This window comes from Paramormyrops kingsleyae, chromosome 4, assembly GCF_048594095.1.
Source record: "Paramormyrops kingsleyae isolate MSU_618 chromosome 4, PKINGS_0.4, whole genome shotgun sequence".
Classification (NCBI taxonomy): Eukaryota; Metazoa; Chordata; class Actinopteri; order Osteoglossiformes; family Mormyridae; genus Paramormyrops; species Paramormyrops kingsleyae.
Window position 1 is genome coordinate 17064772 of NC_132800.1, and position 22212 is coordinate 17086983.

Consider the following 22212-nt stretch of genomic DNA (forward strand, 5'->3'; position numbering starts at 1 on the left):
GCACCTACAGGGATGATGTTACAGCAGTCATTCTGCACCAGTACACTCACCACACAGAAGCTAAAGTGGTGAAGGGGCAGGGGAGAATTCACCAGTTAGATACAGGGGATGATTAGGAGGCCAAATTTGACAGGGTCATATTGAACAATTTTTTTTAGCCATGTGACCTCAGAGAATCAGGAACTCAGTTTTACATTCCATCCAAAGAACTCATCATTTTTACAGCATTTTGTCCCCATCACTGCACTGGGATCCACACAGACCACAGGTTGAGCTAATTTGTTGGCCACACTAACACCTCTTCAGCAGCAACCTAGCTTTCCTAGTGGGTCTCCCATCCAAGTACTGACCAGACTCTAACCAGCTTAGCTTCAAGTGGATTATCTAGTCTGAACTGTATGTCTGTATAGCTTGTCTAATGGATTAGTTCATTTATACACTCAAACTCCAGTGTTTGCCCAGTCTGCTCTTCTCAGTCTGGCCTCAGTCCAAAACCACATCTACTGCAGCCTGAGAAGCAGGAAGTTCCTCCCACTCTCACACACAGACGACTGTCAGAGAAAACGAAACTGAATCCTATCAGTGTTCATGGTAAAATGGCAGAAGCCAGTTTCGCACTGGATCTGAACCAGTTCAGCTGTCCAATATGTCTGGATCTACTGAAGGATCCAGTGACTATCAACTGTGGACACAGTTACTGTATGAGCTGCATTAAGAGCTGCTGGGATAGGGAGGATCATGCTGGAGTTTACAGCTGCCCCCAGTGCAGACAGACCTTCACACCCAGACCTGTTCTGGGCAGAAACACCATACTGGCTGAAGTGGTGGAGAAACTGAAGAAGACTGGACTACAAGCAGCTACTCCTGCTGACAATTATGCTGGACCTGGAGATGTGGAGTGTGATTTCTGTACTGGGAGAAAACGCAAAGCTGCCAAGTCCTGCCTGGGGTGTCTGGCCTCTTACTGCAAAACTCACCTCCAGCCTCACTATGAGTCTCCAGCTTTTAAGAAGCACAAGCTGACTGATGCCACTGGACATCTGCAGGACAAGGTCTGTTCTCACCATGATAGACCGCTGGAGGTCTACTGCCGTACCGACCAGCAGTGCATCTGTTATCCCTGTATGATGGATGAACACAGAGGCCATGATACAGTCTCAGCTGCTGCAAGAAGGACGGAGATACAGGTCAGGCCAGAAGTACTCATATAAATTATAACACTCAACATCAATGGATTTTGCCTTAACACGTGTTAGTATAATTGCTACAAAACACTCAAAACATGTCTGGTTTGGTAAAATGAAAGAAAAAATTACTGAAAGTGCAAGTTTAAAAAGTTCTGATTGAATTCGTACTGAAACATCAAATCATATGGCTGCAGCTGAATATATACAGCAAGCAAAAAGGGTGCAGAGGTTCACTTACTGTTTGGCTGAGCATCTGAATGGCTGAGATGTGTGAGCTAAGAGGGTTTAAATATGGTGTGATCATGCATACAGTGGCTAACAATTAACTGGGCTGGAACTAGGGTCCATTTCAGAAAGCAGGATGTCTTGCTCAGCCAGATGTATTTAATGTACTCTGGGCTAAATACAAGTGAATGAAGAAAAAGGCCATTTAAACTGGGACACATTAAATACAAGGAGTTATCTGGCTAAGCAAGAAATTTTGCTTTTTTAAACCAGTCCCTGGTTTTGCTAAATGGCTTTCCGACTTGCTGCACTGGAACGTGTTTAACTCGTCTGTGACGTCATTCCCAGCTCAGAGTTCCGACCTCCGAGGTAAATGGAGCTCAGCATAAGAGTAGCGGCTCCATCATCTCAGAAACAGCCACCGTCCTGGGATTTTAATTTCACACACTCCAGTGTGTAGAGTTTCCTGAGAATGGTGCAGTAAACATGAAACAGCCAGAGTGTGATAGTTCTGGGGCAGCCTGTGGCTGAGTGGGCTAAGCCTCTCTGCCTATGATCAGAAGATTGCCAGTTCAAGCCTGGCCTTGGTACATATGGGGGTCCCTGAGCAAGGCCCTTAACCCCCAGCTCCCTGGGTGCTGCTATGGGTGGCTGCCCTTTGCAGCCAGTTTACTCTCACCTACAGAGAGCAAGGTGGGGGGGGGGGTGTTAAGAGAATTTCCCCACAGGGATCAGTGAAGGTATCAATTATTGTTATTATTGAAACACCTTGTTAATTAGAGAGGTCCGATGAGAATGACCAGCCCTGTTTAAGCTGACAGGAAACCCACAAACACAAAACTATGAGCTCAGTACAACAGTGGTGAGTCAAAGACTCTGTTCACACCTGGTATTAACAAGAGTCTCCACACGCATCTCGACTGACCGTTTGTAATTGGATCTCACTTTCCGCAGTAATTAAAATAAGCACGTAAATAACTTCCATATGCAGAATCTGCCGAACATTAAAAGAAGGACAAGAAGGAATCAGAAGCTATTAGCACATTTTAGGGTATCAAAAACGACTAAGATGTTTGTACGGAACGCCGTGATACTCAAATAAAATAAATAAATATGTCTAAAGCTAAATAAAATAAGAAATAAATATTTCAACGATTAATGGATATGGTCCCAGCTAATGAAACAAACTTGTTTTGTCATCTTGTTTCCTATTTGTAGAAACAAATGGGTGAAACTCAGAGGGAATTTCAGCAGAGAATTCAGATGAGAGAGAAGGAGCTGCAGGAGCTGAGAGAGGCTGTGGCCTCAATCACAGTGAGTATGAACCTGAGGAGAAGATAACAGCTGGCTTGTGATCATATTGAATCTTCTTTCAGATTCAACAGATTGCAGATTTACAGACTTGTGGGTATTAATCAAATTAGTGCTGCTGTGGGTTATTCTGGTCAGTGATTTAATGGGACAAAGTTGCTAGATAACAGAGTTTAACCCAGCTTTGCAGCAGGAACAACTAATTTATTTAGAAAAGTACCATAAAAGGCCCATTTGAGAAAAATGCAACTTTTCTCAACCCAGCATAATGCAAATAAACACCAAGAAAGTCACCTATTAAACTGAGACCTAATGGTGACAACCAACCTGCCCCATACAGCCACCAGTCTCTGCCAAATCCCTGCAGCTGACAGTGTATGAGCTTAATGAGGGATCATTTCCAATCAGTGCTGGCTGGGTTTCAGTACCTGAGGCATCCAGCATGGTGACGCTCCAAACCCCAGCCCTGTGCTGTTTTTATACCTCCTGTCAGCTCACATCACTATTGTACAATGAGGCTCTCTGGAGTCTCAAAAGGGGCCAATTGTAATTTACTGTCCACTGCTCCCTGTGTCACCAACAGAGCTCAGCACAGTCAGCAGTGGAGGACAGCGAGAGGATCTTCACAGAGATGATCCGCTCCATTGAGAGAAGACGCTCTGAGGTGATACAGTTGATCAGAGATCAGGAGAAGACTGCAGTGAGTCAGGCTGAAGGAGACATGGAGAGACTGAAGCAGGATATTGATGAACTGAAGAGGAGACACTCTGAGCTGGAGCAGCTTTCACACACAGAGGATCACATCCATTTCCTCCAGGTAACAGAACAGCTACTTTGACAATAAGAAAACCAGAGTATTCAAATGGATGCATGTTCTCATTTGTATTTCAGCTAGTCTGTCATTTGTCAGATGTTAATGGTGTTAATTACATTACAATACAAATTTGTTTTGATCAAGCTGTTTAATCACACTGTGTGTCTGTAGAGGTGCCAGGGTCTTCCTGTCACCCCTGAAGCTGGATTTGGACCCAGAATCTCCGTCAGTCCACGCTGCTCTTTTGAGAATATGAGGAAGGTGGTTTCTGAGCTGAAGGATCAACTGGAGAATGTTTGCGAAAAGAAAATGGCAGAGATCCATCATACAGGTTGATAAATAAAAACATTTTTCAGTCTGATCTTGTTAATATACACCATGCAGAGAGAGTATGTAGGACAGTCAGTCTCATGTTGGTGTGACAAAGTCAGTTTCTGTTTCCAATAAGACTAAATATTTATGAAAACTAATGAGCTCTAAATTCTACAGGCTACAAAACCCAGATCACGATTCATGTTTCTTCTACATTACAGAATCCAAAAATCTGTATTATGTGTAACTTACCATGATTTGCAGTTTGTTAAAATGCCTGTTATTGTCCCTCATAATGATAATAATCTACTGCTGTTGTCTCCACAGTGAGTGAAGTTCATCTCCCACAAGTAAATTTCTTTTACTCACATCCCTGTTTCTCTCTGTCTCCTTCTAGTTACCAAAGACACCATCCTACCGGTATTAGTGCTCAGGACCAGAGCAGAATTCTTACAATGTGAGTCTGTTCACACACACGCTTCTCTGTATGAGGTGGAGTGTGTTTTATTGTGTTTCGTTTTCTTCTGCTAGTGGAGCTTCTCTTTCTCTCTCCCGCTGCCTCCTGGTCTTTCACATTTACATGAGCTGTTTATGTCAGTAGCCTTTGAATCCGATTGCAAAGCAAGGCAAGTTTATTCAGGGTGCTTTTCCACTGCACCAGGTACGGTACATTTGGTACTTTCCCTTTTCCATTGACTTCGGGTCGAGTACCAGTACCAAAAGTTCCAGTACCCAAAGTACTATTGTTTTTTTGGTACCTCGGAACTTTGGGGTGGGAATTGCAAACGCATTCATTGTTGATTTAAAAGACAATTTTAAAAAGCCTAAAAGCCCAAATAACAAATAAATTGTTAACTGAAAAGAAGTTACATTGTAGAGGCAGCGTATGACTAAACTCCTGCTGATTTAATTTATTGAAAAGCTGCAGCAAACAGTAACATTTTAAGCCCTGATTGTAATGAGCTGACAGTGGTAGCAGACCTCAGGTCTTCAGGAAGCTTGTTGAGAGAGTACAGGGAGCATAGAGACTAAAAGCTGTTTCACCCCGCTTGGTCTTCATTCTGGGAACACTGAGTAAACCTTTCCCAGATGCCCTCAGGGGTCTGGATGCTTCACAACGTTCAAGGAAATTAGTGCCATTTAGTGTCTTGTAGACAAGTAATAATATTTTTAAATCAATCCTGTGACAATCAGAAAGCCAGTGCAGTGATTTAAGGACCTGTGTAATATGCTCTACTTCCTTGGTGTTAGTGAGGACTCTGGTGGCAGCATTCTGGATGAGCTGCAGCTGTCTGACTGATTTATTACTAAGACCTGTGAAGACACCATTACAATAGTCTAGCCTTCTGAAAATAAACACATGAACAAGCTTTTCTGTATCTGGTTTAGAGAGAAATCCTTTAATTAATTCTTGCTCTATTTTTAAGGTGGTGGGAGGCTAATTTTGTAATTGTCTTTATGTGACTTGATATTTAGGTCTGAGTCCAGAACTACATCAAGATTTCTAGCTTGACTAGTAGATTTCAGTGTCATGGTTTCATGGTTAGCAATAGCTTTCAGTCTTTCTGACTGAACCAATACAGGGATTTGGGTGCTGGGAACACAGGAGGATGGGCCAGACCCAGGGAAATGAACATGGACGTGTCAAAGGAAAGAAATTAACAAAACATAACACCTCTTCCCTACCCTGCTTAGTTAAGATTATAACTAAAACCAAAGATAGAACAGAAAAACCCAGACTACACTAGGCTTACTCACCCGAACATAAATACAGAAGGTGGCACTCGCCCTCTAACCCAGTGTGTTTATACAGAGAGAGGACCTACGTGTTAATGTATGTGCGCACACTTCTTACCTGTTCAGTTTCACAAAGGGGGGGGGGGGGGGGATTGCAGAAGACAGGAGTCAGTATTTGAATATGATAAGGATGCAACAAACTGGTTTATTTCTTTGAGATACAGTATACTGGGATTTCACATAATGGGCTAGTTTCAGCTTCCACTGGGCAGATTTTAAGCAGACCTTGGGCTGGACCTGGGAACACTGTACTGATGCCTCATTTCCACCAACACGGAGCCGGTACTGGGCTGGTTTTCACTTGCTGCCTTTTAAGAACCTGCCTGCGTTTCCACCAGTTTCAAAAATGAATGTAGGTGAAAGTAAGAGCAAAGGTTCATATGTATTCCGTTATGCTGGAATTACAGAAGTTCCTCTACTTATGAATTTTCAACTTACGGACTTTCAGACATACAAACAAAGAGATTTGTAAGTCCACATTGTGTTCATTGGGCTCCCGTTTCCTGTCCGCAACATCAAATTTTTTTTTCTGTGCGCCTATTCCGCCTTGTGCGACTTTTGGCCCCTACTCCCGCCGCACTGCAGCATAGTGTGTGTACTTCCAGCATCCCAGTTACCACCTTCATCCCAAAGGAAATGGAGTCCAAAAACCTCTTCTTCTCAATCCTGGCTATATGCCTAACCAACTTCTTCCTAGTCAACAATTACATCGATACTGGTTTCCAGAAGGCAGGCGTCCCAGGGTTCCCTGGCTGCGTGGAACACGCTACGATGATTTGGGAACAAACCCAGAGAGCCAGGCACAGCAAGTCGGATTTGCATGTCGTCTGGTTAGACCTCGCAAACGCCTTCGGCTCAGTTCCCCACCAGCTCATCACGTTCGCCCTGGAGATTTTCCATTTACCATCAAGCATCCAGAAGCTGATAGCAAACTACTTCAATAGCCTATATGTTTGCTACACAACCCGGGACATCACAACTGCCTGGTACCAGCTGGAGAAGGAAATAGCAATGGGATGTTCCATCTCTTCCATCCTCTTTACATCTGCTTTCCAGATTATCCTGATAGGTGGGAGACAAATGGTTGGAGGGGCAAAGCCCCAAACAGGCCAAAGACTCCTGCCCATATGGAGTTACATGGATGATGTCACCACGCTCCTCCAAACAGCAGCCTGCACAGCAAGACTCCTAAAAAGGCTGGAGGAATCGCTAGCATGGGTCCGCATGAAAATCAAGCCCACAAAGTCCTGCAGCCTCTCAATCCAGAAAGGGGTTAGGAATGACAACATCTGTTTCACCGTGGATGGCGAAAGGATTCCCCTGGTAGTGGAAGAAGCAGTGCGAAACCTCGGAAGGCTATATACAGCTGATCTTTCCGACAAGCATATGGCCTCAGCCGTTACAACTCAACTCATGGACGGCCTTCACAAGATCAATCAGTGCTGCCTGCCCGGAAAATTCAAGGTTTTGTGCAACCAGTTCCCCTTGAACAAACGCATAATGTGGCCACTGAAGCTGTGCGAGATCACCATGACAACAGTCCTGAAACTGGAAGCAAAGGCCAACAATTACATCAGGAAATGGCTCGGCCTTCCCCGCAGCCTCTCCAATGCAGCACTCTTTGGCAAAAATATACTACAGTCCCACTTCAGTCAATCAGCCTGGGCTACAAGAAGGAGAAGGTGAGACTGCTATTTGAGCTAAGAGACTCGCCGGACCTGCCTATCCGAAATGCAGAAAGTGGAATGTAGCACAAGCAGTGGATATAGCCACAGAGAGGCTGAAACACCAGGAGATTGTGGGCTTTACGCAGCCTGGCAGAGCTGGATTAGGATGGGAAACACCAGCACTAAGATGGTCTAAAGCCAACAAGAAGGAGAGGAAAGATCTCATCATCTCCAAGGTAACCAAAATGGGTGAGGAGCACTACAAAGTTACAGCAGTGAGCCAACAACAGCACGGCAAATGGTCCACCTGGGAAGCTGTGACCAGCAGGACCATTACCTGGGTGGATTTGAGGAGCTCAGCCCCTGTAACCTTTACACCTGGTATGGCTCAGAAGAACCCTGCTACCTCTGCAGCTCCCCAAACCCAGGCCTCAAGCACATCCTTTGCAGCTGCAAGGCAGCACTGGCACAGGGCAGATATAGATGGTGGCACGACAAAGTCCTGTGCAAGCTGGCTGAGCTGCTGGAGACACGGAGGCGGGAGGTAAACTGTGCCAGCATCCCATCATCCCAGGGATGGATCCAGTTCGTTAGGCAAGGGGGAGTAGCACAGTGCAGCACCAATGCAGGGGTCACCCTCTTGTCCCCGGGGGTAGAGAGGATTTAGGTCGCCAGCTGAAATTTCCGGTGCAGATCACCAGTTCACCCCTTCGCCCTGACATAGTGCTCTGGTCAGCACCCGCCAAAGAAGTCATTCTGGTGGAGCTGACCGTCCTATGGGAGGAGGAGATGGAGGCTGCCTATGAGAGGAAGAGAGAGAGGTGTGCAGACCTGGCTGCTGCATGCTCTCAAGCCGGCTGGAGGGCTCTTACATTCCCGGTGGAAGTCGGGTGCAGGGGCTTTGTTGGAACATCCATGCAGCGGCTCCTGAAAACCTTTGGTCTCACTGGCCACAGGAAGAGGAGAGCAATGCAAGATCTAGCTCATGAGGCAGAGTAAGGGAGCTTCTGGGTCCGAAGGAAGGACAAGGCGTGGAGGAGAGAGGGATCTTAGGGAAGGCTGCAGGGAGTGTTAGGGAAACGTCCCTTTCGCTGCTCCACCACCCTGAGATGTTCCGGGATTAAAGGAGCGAAACATCTGTGAAGGGAGGCTCCCGGCTGACGACTGCAGCCGGCCAAGCGGCACCATCGGAGGGGCGTCAGGCAGAAATGCTGAGCAGGTAGTTTTACCTGTGCTTGTATGTAGTTCATGCATAAAAAGCTGTGCATAACCTTTATTTTGATTCCTACCAGCAGAAATCCCTCCTGTCAATTGCTTGTCCTGCAGAACTCTTTGAACTAGAGACTTCATCTTTCCCTTGCACCATTCTGGGTCTCTGCTCATGAAGGAGGCTCCAAACATGCAATCTGCCTGACAGTGGGGTATTTCAAAGGGCTCTTTACTTGCACTTTCTTAACAATTCTGGAGAGGCACCTTATGCAGTCTTTTCTAAATTCGAGGGCAGTGAGGTCACCTACTCTGTTACTACTCTTGCTTTGAAGAGCCTACCAAGGAGGGATAGCACACATCGAGTAATTAATACATAGGGAATGAAGGCAGTGTATCTTAAGTTTTTTTAAGTATAGGCCTACATATAAAACATTAACATTGAATTACCTTAAGGGCAGACTCAGCACCCAAGCCAATGTCAGCATTGACCCAGTTCCTCTGGTCATCAGGGTCAAGTTTGGTCATTTGAAAAGGAGTAATATCTTGGAGCTGCTCCCTTTTGATGAAACGTCTCACCAGACTCTATAAAATGAAAAAAAAACCAAAATGCAGAATACCCACTTAAAAATCATAGAAAACAAAAACTTTAAAAACATTTTTAAATTAAGCAGATATCTGGCTCATCAGTCTGGTATTTCTTCAAGAATGGACAAAGAGTTCTGGAGATTGGCTGAAATCAGGGGATCTTCGTTCGCTGCTTAAATGGTATCAAAAGAGGAGGTTGGAGGGTTTGGTAGCTCTTTTCCATGGACTGCCTCCACATACTCTTTAAGCTTTGGCCATACCTCAATGGCTCTCTCTGCAACAGGCAGATTTTCCACCCATCTGAGTCCACAGAATGGGAGTGGAAAAGAGATGAGCCTGTAAGTTTTGTATAATCTTCTCTTCTTGCAGGGACATTGTGAAAAACAAAGTGCATTGCTCTCAACAGTTTCTCAATATTCCATGTAGAGAAGCCAGTCTTGAGTGAATTGTGAAGCGTGTGCAATCCACAGCTTTCAACATTAATTAACTGCCGACCTCCATGTAGTTCAGCATGTTCTTGCTGGAAATTATTAAGAAACCTCCAGTTCACATTTACCCCATCCATACTGATGGAAAGGAGATTCTTCATATCTAGTAGGCGCACACAATCCTAAGAATAGAAATATTTTATTTAAACAATTTGACATGAGAAAGACAAACTGAAACGATTACACCATGTTAGATTGCAAATTTGCTTATAATTTCAGAAATATTTTAAAACTCCATCTAAAAGCAGTAAGCTTCAATTAAATGAACACATCTTGTATCTTTAAATCATCCAAATAACATTCCATGAACAAAAACTCTAACTACACTTACTTTGAAATGGTGCTGCAGATCTTCAGCCTTTGAATGTTCCATGAACTGTGATCCAAGATAACGTGACTGGACACCACCAGCCTCCCAAAATCGAACATGGACATCTAGTCATTTATTTTTTGTTGACCGGTTGAAACTTTCATCAAACATCAGTACAAATGGTTCTGCATTGTTAGCTGCAGAAATCAGCTCGTTTTTGAAGTTTGGGGCAAGTCCAGACTTTAAAATGTAGCTAGTTTGTCCTTTCCACAGGTGAAAGATTTGGCTATTTCTGAATCCAAAAACATTGCTTAGAACAACTGAGAAACACCTTCATTGGATGCGTATGAGTGGTGCTGCACGGCAGTGTTCAGACACCAGAGAACCTCCCCCTACAGTGTCACACTCGATCCAAATGACGCTCGAAGAGTGCTCGATGTTCTGACGGTAGATTGTACAAGCCGCTGTACAACCTTGAGTAATTGTACAATCACTGCCTACACAGTGAGCTGCTAATTTTGTGGTACTGCTGCAGCATCTTCTATACAGACGCTCCTCATTTAATGGCCGAGTTCCATTGCTATGACTAGATCATTAAGCTAATCCAGAGTCTTTTTTATTATTGCTTTAGACTTCAATCAGGCAAATTTGGAGCGAGTTTCCCCCAAATTCTTCCAACATGTGAACTTCCCAGCAAGAGAGAGAATCTGTCTGGACAATGTTTGTACAACGTTTGTGACCTACAAGGCGCTTCCCCCCCTCACCTCGGCTACTCAGACCATGTCACTGTGTTCATGGTTCCTGTATATAAATCCCTGCTGAAGCTCAACAAACCAGTCAGTAAGAGTGTGGCCAGCTGGTGCCGTCTCAGCTCTCCAAGACTGCTTTGAATCTACTGACTGGGACATTTTTGAGGAGGCTGCTATAAATGGTGATGCCATTAACCTGGAGGAGTATATAAACTCTGTGATCGATGACCACGAGAGCCGACCAAAAGCCCTGTATGATGAGGGAAGTGCTCACACAGCTAAGAATCAGAAATGCAGCTTTAAGACCTAAAGACAAGGCTGCCCTCAGGACGCCCAGAGACAACCTGTCCCGAGCTATGAGGATAGCCAATCAGGCACATGCACAGAGGATCAATGAACACTTTAATTGCACCAAAGACACACGCCGCATATGGCAGGGCATTCAGCCAATCACGATCTACAAGCCCAACCCACACATCAGTGGTAGTGATGTCTCCCTTCCAGAAGAGCTAAACAACTGTTTTGCAGACTCTGATGTACAGAATAAGGAGCCAACGACAAGTTACTCTGTCTGTCCACAGCTGAAGTGAGGAGTACTCTATCCAGAGTCAACCCACACAAAGCTGCAGGACCTGACAACATAGCTGGCCGTGTGCTGAGAGAATGCACTGACCACCTGGCTGGTGTCCTCACAGACATTTTCAATACCTCTTTAAGCCAGTCGTCTGTCCCAGCATGCTTCACATCAACCACCATCGTCCCAGTGCTGAAGAAGCCATCAGTGACAGGCCTGAATGACTACTGCTCCATAGCACTCATGTCAATCATCATGAAGCGCTTCGAACGGCTGGTCATGGCAAACATAAAGACCAATCTTCCTACCTCTCTAGACCCTCTCCAATCTGCATACTGGTCCAACAGGTCTACTGGGGACACCATAGCCTCTGCCCGTCACCTTTCCCTGACACATTTGGATAAGAGAATCACATACAGTATGTTAGAATGTTATTCATGGACTTCAATATGTCCCTCAAAGGCTGATTGTGGAACTGAGGGGGTTAAGCTTGAACACCACTCTCTGCAACTGGATCTCGGATTTTAGGTGTTTCAGGGCATGTCCAACTGGGAGGAGGCCCCGGGGCAGACCCAGAGATTATATATTATATATACCCTGAGAGATTATATATAATATATACTACATTATAGATTATATGTTATGTACACTCACCTAAACGATTATTAGGAACACCTGTTCAATTTCTCATTAATGCAATTATCTAATCAACCAATCACATGGCAGTTGCTTCAATGCATTTAGGGATGTGGTCCTGGTCAAGACAATCTCCTGAACTCCAAACTGAATGTCAGAATGGGAAAGAAAGGTGATTTAAGCAATTTTGAGCGTGGCATGGTTGTTGGTGCCAGACGGGCTGATCTGAGTATTTCACAATCTGCTCAGTTACTGGGATTTTCACGCACAACCATTTCTAGGGTTTACAAAGAATGGTGTGCAAAGGGAAAAACATCCAGTATGCGGCAGTCCTGTGGGCGAAAATGCCTTGTTGATGCTAGAGGTCAGAGGAGAATGGGCCGACTGATTCAAGCTGATAACCACTCATTACAACCGAGGTATGCAGCAAAGCATTTGTGAAGCCACAACACGCACAACCTTGAGGCGGATGGGCTACAACAGCAGAAGACCCCACCGGGTACCACTCATCTCCACTACAAATAGGAAAAAGAGGCTACAATTTGCACGAGCTCACAAAAATTGGACAGTTGAAGACTGGAAAAATGTTGCTTGGTCTGATGAGTCTCGATTTCTGTTGAGACATTCAAATGGTAGAGTCAAAGTTGGCAACCCTGTGAACTGGCGTTTTGAATTTGAAAAATGTACACAAGCATGCTTGTGTATGTGTGCGCCTGTTTGTCTATACACATGTGTCAGGTTGGGTCTTAGACTCCACCTGGAATAACATCTCAGGCTCTATTCCCCCCCGCCACACTCCCTGCCGGTGTATGGGGCCTCCGGCTGCCGATGCGTTGGTGGTTCTCGATGTCCGGGGTTGGATTCTCTGGTGTGTGCTGGCTCACTCTCGGCGGTTGCCTGGCGGGGCCTGGCCCTCCCGGCTCTGTCGGGCCCTGGTTGGGGGGTGGGGGGGCCCTTGGATCTCTGGACCCGGGCTCGGGTCTGCCCTGGTGTGGCCGGCTGTCGGCGGAGCCTGCGGGCTCGCCGCCACGGCCCCCTGGGGCTCCTGCGATGTGGCTGCCGGACGACCCCCCCCCGCCGGAACTATCCTCTGTCCTTTTCTGGGTGTCTGGGGCCCGGGTCTCCTCCATGTCAGCTTCATGTCCTGGGGGGGCGGGGCTGTGGCTCCCCACACACACTACTAGACATTTACATGGAGAAACCTTATGAACACCAGCACACTGACACACACAGGTGTGCAGACAGGTTTGCGGACAGGTGTACATGGACGCGCGCTGTCTTGATCGGCTGTTGCTTCTGGGCATGTGTTGTAATGCTGGGTGTGTGTGCTGTTCAATAACATCTAGCGTTTGATTTTCGATGTGATTTGTACAGATGTTGGTTGTTGTTTTCTCTCTTCAGCAGACATTGAAGCAGATTCAGTTTTTTCTTTTTTTTGTTTTTCTCTCTCTCCCTCTCTCTCTATCCCCCTTCTTCTCCTTTTTCCCCCCTCTCACTCCCTCTCCTTCTCTTGAGGAAGTATGAGGAAGTAAATAAAAACAAATAAATAAATAGATAGATAAATAAATAAATATTTAAATAGAAATAAAGCAGTCCTCTGCAGAGGGGGGGTGGTGGAGGGGGAATTTGTAAAAGGTAGGGAAATATACACAGACCTAACTGCTGTGGTACGTGTGCAGGGAATATCAGAATAATAATTTACTAATAATAATACTTAAATATGGCAAGAGCAAAGTACACAGCTTGACCGGAGAACTATGAACATTTCCGTGTACGCATGCGCGGTGCAGTGTTGCGCTTTGCGGAGAACCAGCCTAGATGCGTCCGCGTCCGCGTTGGGAGCATCGCGTCGGCTCGCTGCTGGAGAGAGGTGTGTGTCCAAAGTGGTTTGAAAGAAGTTCATATTGTGACGTAAAGACAAGCTTACTTTTAGTGGTAATCTGTGTCGTATAATTTTATGGTTAACATGTTTGATAAATGCTGTTTGTAATTTTATCTACCAGTAATTAAGCCTATTAGTTTAACACGCGCATCAGTGATAATGATGGAGATGCTGGGCTTCGTGATGGGATTAATCGCTCTTCCTCTTGCCTACAGACTCCTGCCAGCTGATGCTGGACCCCAACACAGCAAACAGAGACCTGTCTCTGTCAGAGGGGAACAGGAAGGTGACACGGGGGGCACAGCAGCCATATCCTGATCATCCAGAGAGATTTGACTACTGGCCCCAGGTCCTGTGCAGAGAGAGTCTGACTGGTCGCTGTTACTGGGAGGCTGAGTGGAGTGGATCTGTAGCCCGGATAGCAGTGACTTATAAAGGAATCAGGAGGAAAGGAGGCAGTGTTGACTGTCTGCTTGGAGCCAATGACAAGTCATGGATGCTGCGCTGCTGTCCTGACAGTTACTCTGTCCGGCACAATAATAAACAGACTGTCATACCCATAAAGCCCTCAGGGTCCCGCAGAGTAGGAGTGTATCTGGACTGGGCGGCTGGTACTCTGTCCTTCTACAGAGTCTCCTCTGATGGACTGACCCTCCTGTACAGCTTCACCTCCTCATTCACTGAACCCCTCTATCCAGGGTTTGGGGTTTATAATATAAACTCCTCCGTGTCGCTGTGCATGCTGGGATAGCTCATTGTGTGCTGGAGGAATCATTTTTACCTTATCAGAGTGTCACATGTCGCTGCTTCTCCATGGGAAAAAGGTAAAATCTCTGCTTTTTAACCAGTATAACCCTTTTTACTCTGTCTGAAGTGTGACGTATGTTAGACAAAATTTAATGTTTGTTCAGCTTGCCAAACCCATGCAGAATATGACTGTTTTTCTCTGACTTCTGTTCTATGTTGTCTGTGAATGCACAAAAACTGCCAAAACAAAATCATAGTACATGCAGCTGTACCAATAAAGTGAATTCTGATTATGAATAAAATAAAATGTAATGAAATGTAATCCTGTTGAGTGGGGGGGGGGGGCTGGGGGGGCTTTTCCCCTCCCCTCTATATGTACATTTTATATATTTCTGTCTGTATATTGTATTTGCTACCTGTACACTGACAATAAAGGCTTCCTATTCTATCCTATTAATGTCCCGGTTCAGCGCTGCCCGAAGCGTAACTGAGTAACACACTTAATCCGCGTCTCTGGTGACTGAGCGCAGCAGCCTGATATCGCAGCGGCGATGCTTTGGCCAGCAGGGGGCGGCAGACATTTTATTAGCTCAAAACCTACAGCGGTCCTGAGGTAAAGATAAGTAATATAATCAGATTAACCATATGTTAACTAAGTAAAGATAAATAATATAAAATCTTAATAAATCACGTTAGTACTACATCAAAATTTTTGTGATGTTGGAAAAAAAAACACCTGATCATCAATGATGCAGTGTAGGTGATTTCCAGTTACCAGAAAAAATATAAATTCAGTTTCATTAGGATTCCTAATATATATATATATTAGGAATGACACTGTGAGCCACAATGTGTCCCACAATACACTCACAGTGTCATTGCTGCAGTACAGATATACCCCTGAACACAGTGGAAAGGTGGGTTCTTACTCTGACGTCCCTCTCCTTCCTCTGGTGATGAGCTCCACATTCTGTGCTGCTGCCTCTGCTGGTGGCTTGTTTGTTTCTCTCCCCCCCTGTCTAATTTAGATGTGGTGCACCTGTTCCCCTGGGGGTGGGTGTATAAGGTGGGTTCCCGGCTAAGGGGAGAGGAATCGATCCTGTGGCAGCCACCACGCCGGCTTCGGCTCTGCATCAGTGTTTCATTGTCCTTTTCTGTTATGTTCTCTCCAGTTTTTGCTCTTTGTTAATAAATTACCCCTGACAATCGAGCCATCCTGGGTCTGAGTGCGTTTATACTGCGCCTCACAGCAGCCGGAACGTAACACTTACAGAGACTAAAATGCATGAGCATGAGGGTTTACAGCCTATATGCACAAGCATTTCTCTCACATCTGTGATATACTTACAGACAGTGACACACATGCAAACAGGGATATTTATCCCTCTGGTGACATAAGGGGGGGGGGGAGGTGCAGAAGGAAGCAAGTTTCCATTTGTTATTTACAACTGATGCACTACATGTATGTTTGAATCTGCTGCTTTCAAAAGAATTTCCCCCCGAGATCAATAAATTTTATCCAATCCTTAATTCAATTCAATTCAATTCAATTTTATTTATATAGCGCATTATCACAACATTACATTGTCTCAATGCGCTTTACATTTCTGCCTCGTAAGGACCCCCCATTGAGTAAGCCAAAGGCAACGGTGGCAAGGAAAAACTCCCTAAGAGGAAGAAACCTTGGGAGGAACCAGACCCAAAGGGGGAGCCCATCCTCCAGGGGCCGGCAGATGAGTCAAACAAACAAGATGATATGACTAAGCTAATACAGGGGTTGAAATATCAGTCTCAATGCAGTGGCCAATCAATGCAATTCTTACACAGAACATTGACTGAATATTGTCATGAAAAAGAACCATATTGGTCAATTACAAAAAATTCACATTCAGATATAAAGTCAAAGTAATTAAACATCTGGGGCCAAGAGCCTGAAAGACTACAAGTCCTGCTACTGGTTATTGTGTTTGTGTAGTTTGTAGAGTTTCCAGCAAATACAAATAACTTTGGCCAATGCCATAAACCACAGGCATCACCCTGACGATAAGAAGTGTGATCCGCTTATGACTGACACACAGTAGAACAGGATCCCATCTAACAAGGGACCCACTATAGGCTCACACAGAAATAAAGGAGAAAAACACCAGCTGCCTTTTCCAAGCTGTTTACATTCCTGCAGTTCCTCATGGCGACTGCAACAGCCCGTGTCACATGACCACTGTCATGTCCTACCCATCACATCTGCCTGACCCTCCTGTCTCCTCCCTAGCGAGAGCCTGATGATTCATGCCTGTTGCTTGTTGCCCCTCGTTAGTCTTTGCATTTAAGTATCTATTTGTCAATGCAAGGGGAATAGGGAGTAGGAACTAGGGGACTAAGGAGTAGTGGACTATGGGATTAGGAACAAGGGGACTAAGGAGTAGTGGACTGTGGGATTAGGAACTAGGGGACTAAGGAGTAGTGGGCTATGGGATTAGGAACTAGGGGACTTAGGAGTAGTGGATTATGGGAGTAGGAACTAGGGGACTAAGGAGTAGTGGACAGTGGGATTAGGAACTAGGGGACAAAGGAGTAGTGGGCTATGGGATTAGGAACAAGGGGACTAAGGAGTAGTGGACTATGGGATTAGGAACATGGGGACTAAGGAGTAGTGGACTATGGGATTAGGAACAAGGGGACTAAGAAACGAGGAGACTAGGGACTTGTGGATCATGGAAGTGGGTCAAAGGGGGAATTGGGCACTAGGGACTATGAGACCATGGTATAGAGGGACCATAAGATTAGAGCACTTAAGACTAGAGGACTGTGGGACTGCGGTGCATCATCTCCGGAAGCCTGTTTACTCCTGCTGGGCAGCTTTCATGTGGCACCCCCTGCTGGACAGTGGAGTCATTACAGAGGCTGTGCATTGTGTTCAGTCACCTTTCACTGTAAATCACACATGGCTTCACGATCATTTGTATCTGCTCTGAATCCCCATGGGCCGGAGTAAAAACTCCATCCACTTTAGGTAATTCAGGGGCCTCATGCCAAGTTATGTCAGCTCCGTGTTTGTTTTTTTGGGCTTCAGTACTGGAAGCAGTCCTGGGTAATTCTGGGAATTTATGGAGCTTAAACAAAACCAAACTAGGGGGGATTTTTAGATTTGATTCAGTCTGACTGCAGTTGGATAGAAACTGTTTGTCAGTCTGGATGTTTTTGTCAGATGCAGTGCAGCCTCCTTCCTGACGGCAGGGGGATGAACAGTTCATGTGCAGGGTGGGTGGGATCATGAAGGATGCAGGTGGCTTTTTCCCTGCATCTAGCGGTGTATATATCCCCGATGGGTGGGAAGCTGCACCCGATGGTCCTCTGGGCAGATTTCACCACCCTCTGTAGCTCCTCCTTCTCTGCCACACTGCAGCTGCCAAACCACACAGTGAGGCAGGAGGTCAGGACACTCTCCACCACGCAGCTGTAAAAGGTCACTCTTCTTCTAGTCAGTGATGCACCTGATGCCCTTCCACACGCTTTGTGGCTCATTTGTATTGAAGTGGCCCTGGATCTTGAGAGCATGTATGGACTTTGCTCTCCTTCTGCCCCCTGACAAGTTCCTTCTGGCTGCTCTGAGTGCTGCTGCATCACCATCCCTAAATGCGGCATCACGGGCTCTCAGCAGGGGGCGAACTTCTGCATTCAGCCAATGCTTTTGGTTCGGCCGGACGGTGATGGTCTTGCAGGTGGTCACATCCTCTATGCACCTCCTGATGTAGCCTAGGACAGGTGATGTGTACTCCTCCAGGTCCACACTGCTCCCCGGTGCTGCAGCCTCCCTGAGTATCTGCCAGTCTGTAGTCCCAAAGCAGTCCTGGCGCAGGGACTCAGCACCATCAGGCCACACAGAGATGGTTTTTGTTATAGTTTTGCTCCTTCAACAGGGGGCTGTATGCAGGAGCCAGCAGGAGGGAGGTGTGATCTGAGGTCCCGAGGTGGGGGTGGGGGGCACTGCTCTGTACGCTCCTCGATTGTTGGTGAATAGTTTGTCCAGAGTGTTTCCCCCTCGTGTGGTGTTACATGCTGGTGGAATATGGGGAGAATGTCCTGCAGATTCCCGTGGTTAAAGTCCCCAGCACCACATACAGCTTCTGGGTGTTTATTTTGTAGGAGCCGATGCTGTCATGTAGCTCCCTCAGAGCATCGTTAGCGGTAGCATGTGGAGGCGCGTAAACAGCCACTATACACACCGCAGTGAATTCCCGCGGCAGATAGTGAGGACGGCTTTTCACTATTAAATTATAACTATAATTATTAAATTATACTATTAAAGCTATATTTTGTAGATATCATTCTGTTCTTTTTGTTTTTTTTATTGATTTATGTAATAATGTAGTTTTTCTAAATATACAGTATGTATAGCACATAGTTGTTGCTGCAGCAATATGCCAAGCCTGCAGTTTTGCAGTGTTCATGTGCTGCCACCTTCTGGGCAAATGATGAACTGATTTTCAGATTAAGAGCAGAAAACCATACATGTTATAAAGTGAAAACTGCTCATGCTGCGAACCTGTGCTTATGGGTTAGGGTTAAGTTTGGGTCTAGGGCCAGGGGTGAGGCTAAGGCTCCAAGGGCTCCGGGTACTTCCAGGCTTAGAGGCCAAGGATAAGGTGTCTCCTTCCCCATGTAAGGATTTAATGAAGATCCAGTAAAAGTCACCACAGGTTGGGAGCCTCTTTCCCCAGGTAAGAGTTTAAGAATCTCCCAGTACTTCCATCAAGCTCTGGGGTTCTGGAGGAAAGTCCCAGGCCCATCCATACTTTACCCTAACCCCACCCTAGCCCCAAACGTCACGTCCTGCCGCCTCCCTGACGTGGCTCTAACAAGCCATGCCTGCTGCTCCTTGGTCTCACCTCTTCTTCCAGCCCTCATGTTATCCACTCCCAGCTGCCTGCTGTCTGTTCCCTCGTTATTCCTGTATTTAAGTGCTTCCTGGTCCTGTGTTCCCCAGTTTCATCACTGATGTGGTGCCCTAAAAGGTTGCCCATTCTGCCATCCTGGTTTCAGTAAATCCCAGTAAATCCCAGTTTATTGTCTGACAGCACCTGCTCCCAGAGTCATTCGTCCAGGCACACATGATAGAATGAGGGACCTCAACAAGCCCCAGTGGATTCCCCAGGTCCCTACAGCCCATCACTGCTGCTTGTTTCAAACATACCTAATGCTGCTACTTCAGGCCGCAGTACATCTTTCCCCAGAGAGAACGGCCCATCTCTGACAGAGGCCATAGCCGCCCTCTCCCCCGACTCCCAAGTGGAGGATGTGACAGCTATAGCAGAGATCCTCAGGGCCTCTGGACTGAAGCGAGTGGCTGAACCCCGCAGAGGAGCAGTGCTCTGGAGAAAAGGAGCCCGCCGACTCCACCTCGCTCGCCGTGGGGCGACCTGCCTCCTCATTGTCACTTGGAGTCTGACAACGGGACGCTTTTCCAGGACTTCCTGAGGTCCCCCTGCTCGCTGCGGAAGTGAGCGCTGGCTCCCCAAAGCTCTCCAACACAGAAGAACGGGCTTCACTCCTCGTTCTATAGTTGTCAGAGTGCTGGACCACAGTAGAGGTCGGACTTTGCTTCAACATGGTTTTATTGGAAACGTTTAGAACTCTCCTTCATTCCAGCTAAATGTAGTGATCCATTCAACATAATGGTTGAGTTGTTTAATTTTTTTTAAGTCTATTAGACTTAAATCTTTTTATTCAAAGGTAACTATGGACTCCGCTGGTATATCTCAAGCTCTTCTATTGCTCAAAAAGTTCCTTTTAGACATAAAAGTATATTTCTCTCTCCTGATCCAAATCACTCTGTGGAAACACTTTGTCAGCTGGTTGAACAAGAGCCTACTGTCTGTTTTAATAGTACACATCATAAAGTAAGATGTAATGTTTCGTCTTTGGAAAATAAAGCATTGCGTGAGTTAATGTCGACTAACGACATTGTCATTAAGCCTGCCGATAAGGGGGGGGCTCTATACTTATTCTTCCCTTGATGAAATACAAAGGCTTGGACATTTGTCCATATAAGCACCTACCTTTGGATCCCACTTTAAATTTAGTGAGGGGATAAAATCAAAATTAAAGAAAGTGTGACATGATAAGTTCATTGATACAGTAACAATCGCTTGAACTATTTGTTACAGAAGTATACACCCCCATAGGAACAAACTGTTTATCCACATTTGTTGCATATTTACTGTCATGCCTGTGTGGATTATTTTATGTCAGAAAGACTAAATGTCACATAGTAACCAGGATATGTCAGCACAAATGTTCTTTTGGCAATAGGAATGAATCGTCTCCAGTGGCCTGACATTTTAATACAGCAGCTCATGACTGTAACTCCCTATGGTTTATGGGTCTGGAGACAGTGAACCAGGCCCCTAGAGGGGCGATCGAGAAAAGCACCTTCTTAGAAGGGAAGCCTGGTGTATATTTGCTTTAAATACATTGGTACCAAACGGCATAAATGACGGCTTCTCTTTAACCTGCTTTTTTATGATATTTTATTTGTTTTACCTATTACCATTGCTTTGTTATGCCTTTCACATCATCTACTGTTACACCATGTTTTTGGGGCGTGACCCGGTGATGCCATGGTGATGTTCATCACACCTGTTGTGTTACGATTGGTTGTTTCGCAGGGAAGTGTCTATTTAAATGGGAACTGTACATGGTCTGTAGCACACTGAGGAAGGCAGCACGCTGAAATGCGTCTGTGTTGTGTACAGACTTCCAATAAAACCGTGTTGAAGCAAAATGTCACCTCTCTTTGTTTACTTCCCTGAAGCTCTCCTTCAGCTCCCACCACCAGAACTGCAGACTTAAGGCATGGCCTGGACCCACACCTGAACCTGACTCTGAGCCTGTCCATGTCATGGCTACAGCCCCGGCGTGTGACTCAGAAAGTACCACCCTGTTCCTGCTCCAGGCTCCTAGCAGGCTCTCCCCAGTGAGCCGCCAGTCTCCTCACTGGCTCCTTGCAGTTAGCAATCAGCTCCCCCAAGGCTCCCAGCAGTTGGCCGCCTCTGACACCACATCTACAGCATCTGGCCCAGGAGAACCAGCCCTGGCAGCCGTTACATCCGCACCTCTTCAGAATTCGTCCTCTAGTGGTTTGGACGCATACGTCCAAGTTTTTAATAACAGAGAAAAATGACGTTCAATAAAAGAAACAAATCTATCAAACTTCTTAAACTCTGAAAAACCTTTCAAATAATATATGTAGAAAGTTGCGCAATTTTTGTGCCACAGTTTATTTGTAATAACTAAATAAAAAATGACCATGATATCCATCTTTAAACGGGTCGAGTGTCAGGAAGAGAAATATAAGTGTTAATAAAATGAAAACTAAGCACTTCAAACTCTTTTTTTCACCACCAACAATACATAAACAATATTAAGACAAAACACACCTTTTCCCATAAAAAATTCTGTCATGCCCTCAAACAGCTTGCTCACTCATCGCAGAAAATATTTCTCCTGTACTGGATAAGCGGTTATTGGAATTTGTTGGATACTTTTTTGATATTTTCTATCTTTCTGTTCCTGAGGATGGCTGAAGTGGGTCCATTAACTTAAGTGTGAGACTTTAACTTAATAGTATTCAATGAATATCTATAGGATAACTTTAAATTATGGAAAAATTTTATTCACTCTGAACCTGGTCACCTGACTCTCCTTCCTAACACAAATACA

The 22212-nt window shown here is 45.6% G+C and overlaps 1 protein-coding gene across 1 annotated transcript; it reads left to right on the top strand.

The window, feature by feature from the left end:
* Nucleotides 1-579: 579 nt before the first annotated feature.
* On the top strand, nt 580-14810 carry LOC111834522 (E3 ubiquitin-protein ligase TRIM16-like). Its single transcript, XM_072711569.1, has 6 exons — nt 580-1187; nt 2631-2726; nt 3307-3540; nt 3709-3868; nt 4247-4306; nt 13962-14810. The coding sequence occupies exons 1-6, from the start codon at nt 597-599 to the stop codon at nt 14495-14497; spliced, it is 1677 nt and encodes a 558-aa protein (XP_072567670.1). The 5' UTR covers nt 580-596; the 3' UTR covers nt 14498-14810.
* The last annotated feature ends 7402 nt before the right edge of the window (nt 14811-22212 follow it).

What these genes read in the sequence shown, in the direction of transcription:
- LOC111834522 (XM_072711569.1), top strand. Translation starts at nt 597, where the DNA reads ATGGCAGAAGCCAGTTTCGCACTGGATCTGAACCAGTTCAGCTGTCCA. An exon ending in AGGCTGTGGCCTCAATCACA is followed by an intron (nt 2,727 to 3,306) that starts GTGAGTATGAAC and finishes TGTCACCAACAG; the next exon opens with AGCTCAGCACAGTCAGCAGT. An exon ending in ATCACATCCATTTCCTCCAG is followed by an intron (nt 3,541 to 3,708) that starts GTAACAGAACAG and finishes GTGTGTCTGTAG; the next exon opens with AGGTGCCAGGGTCTTCCTGT.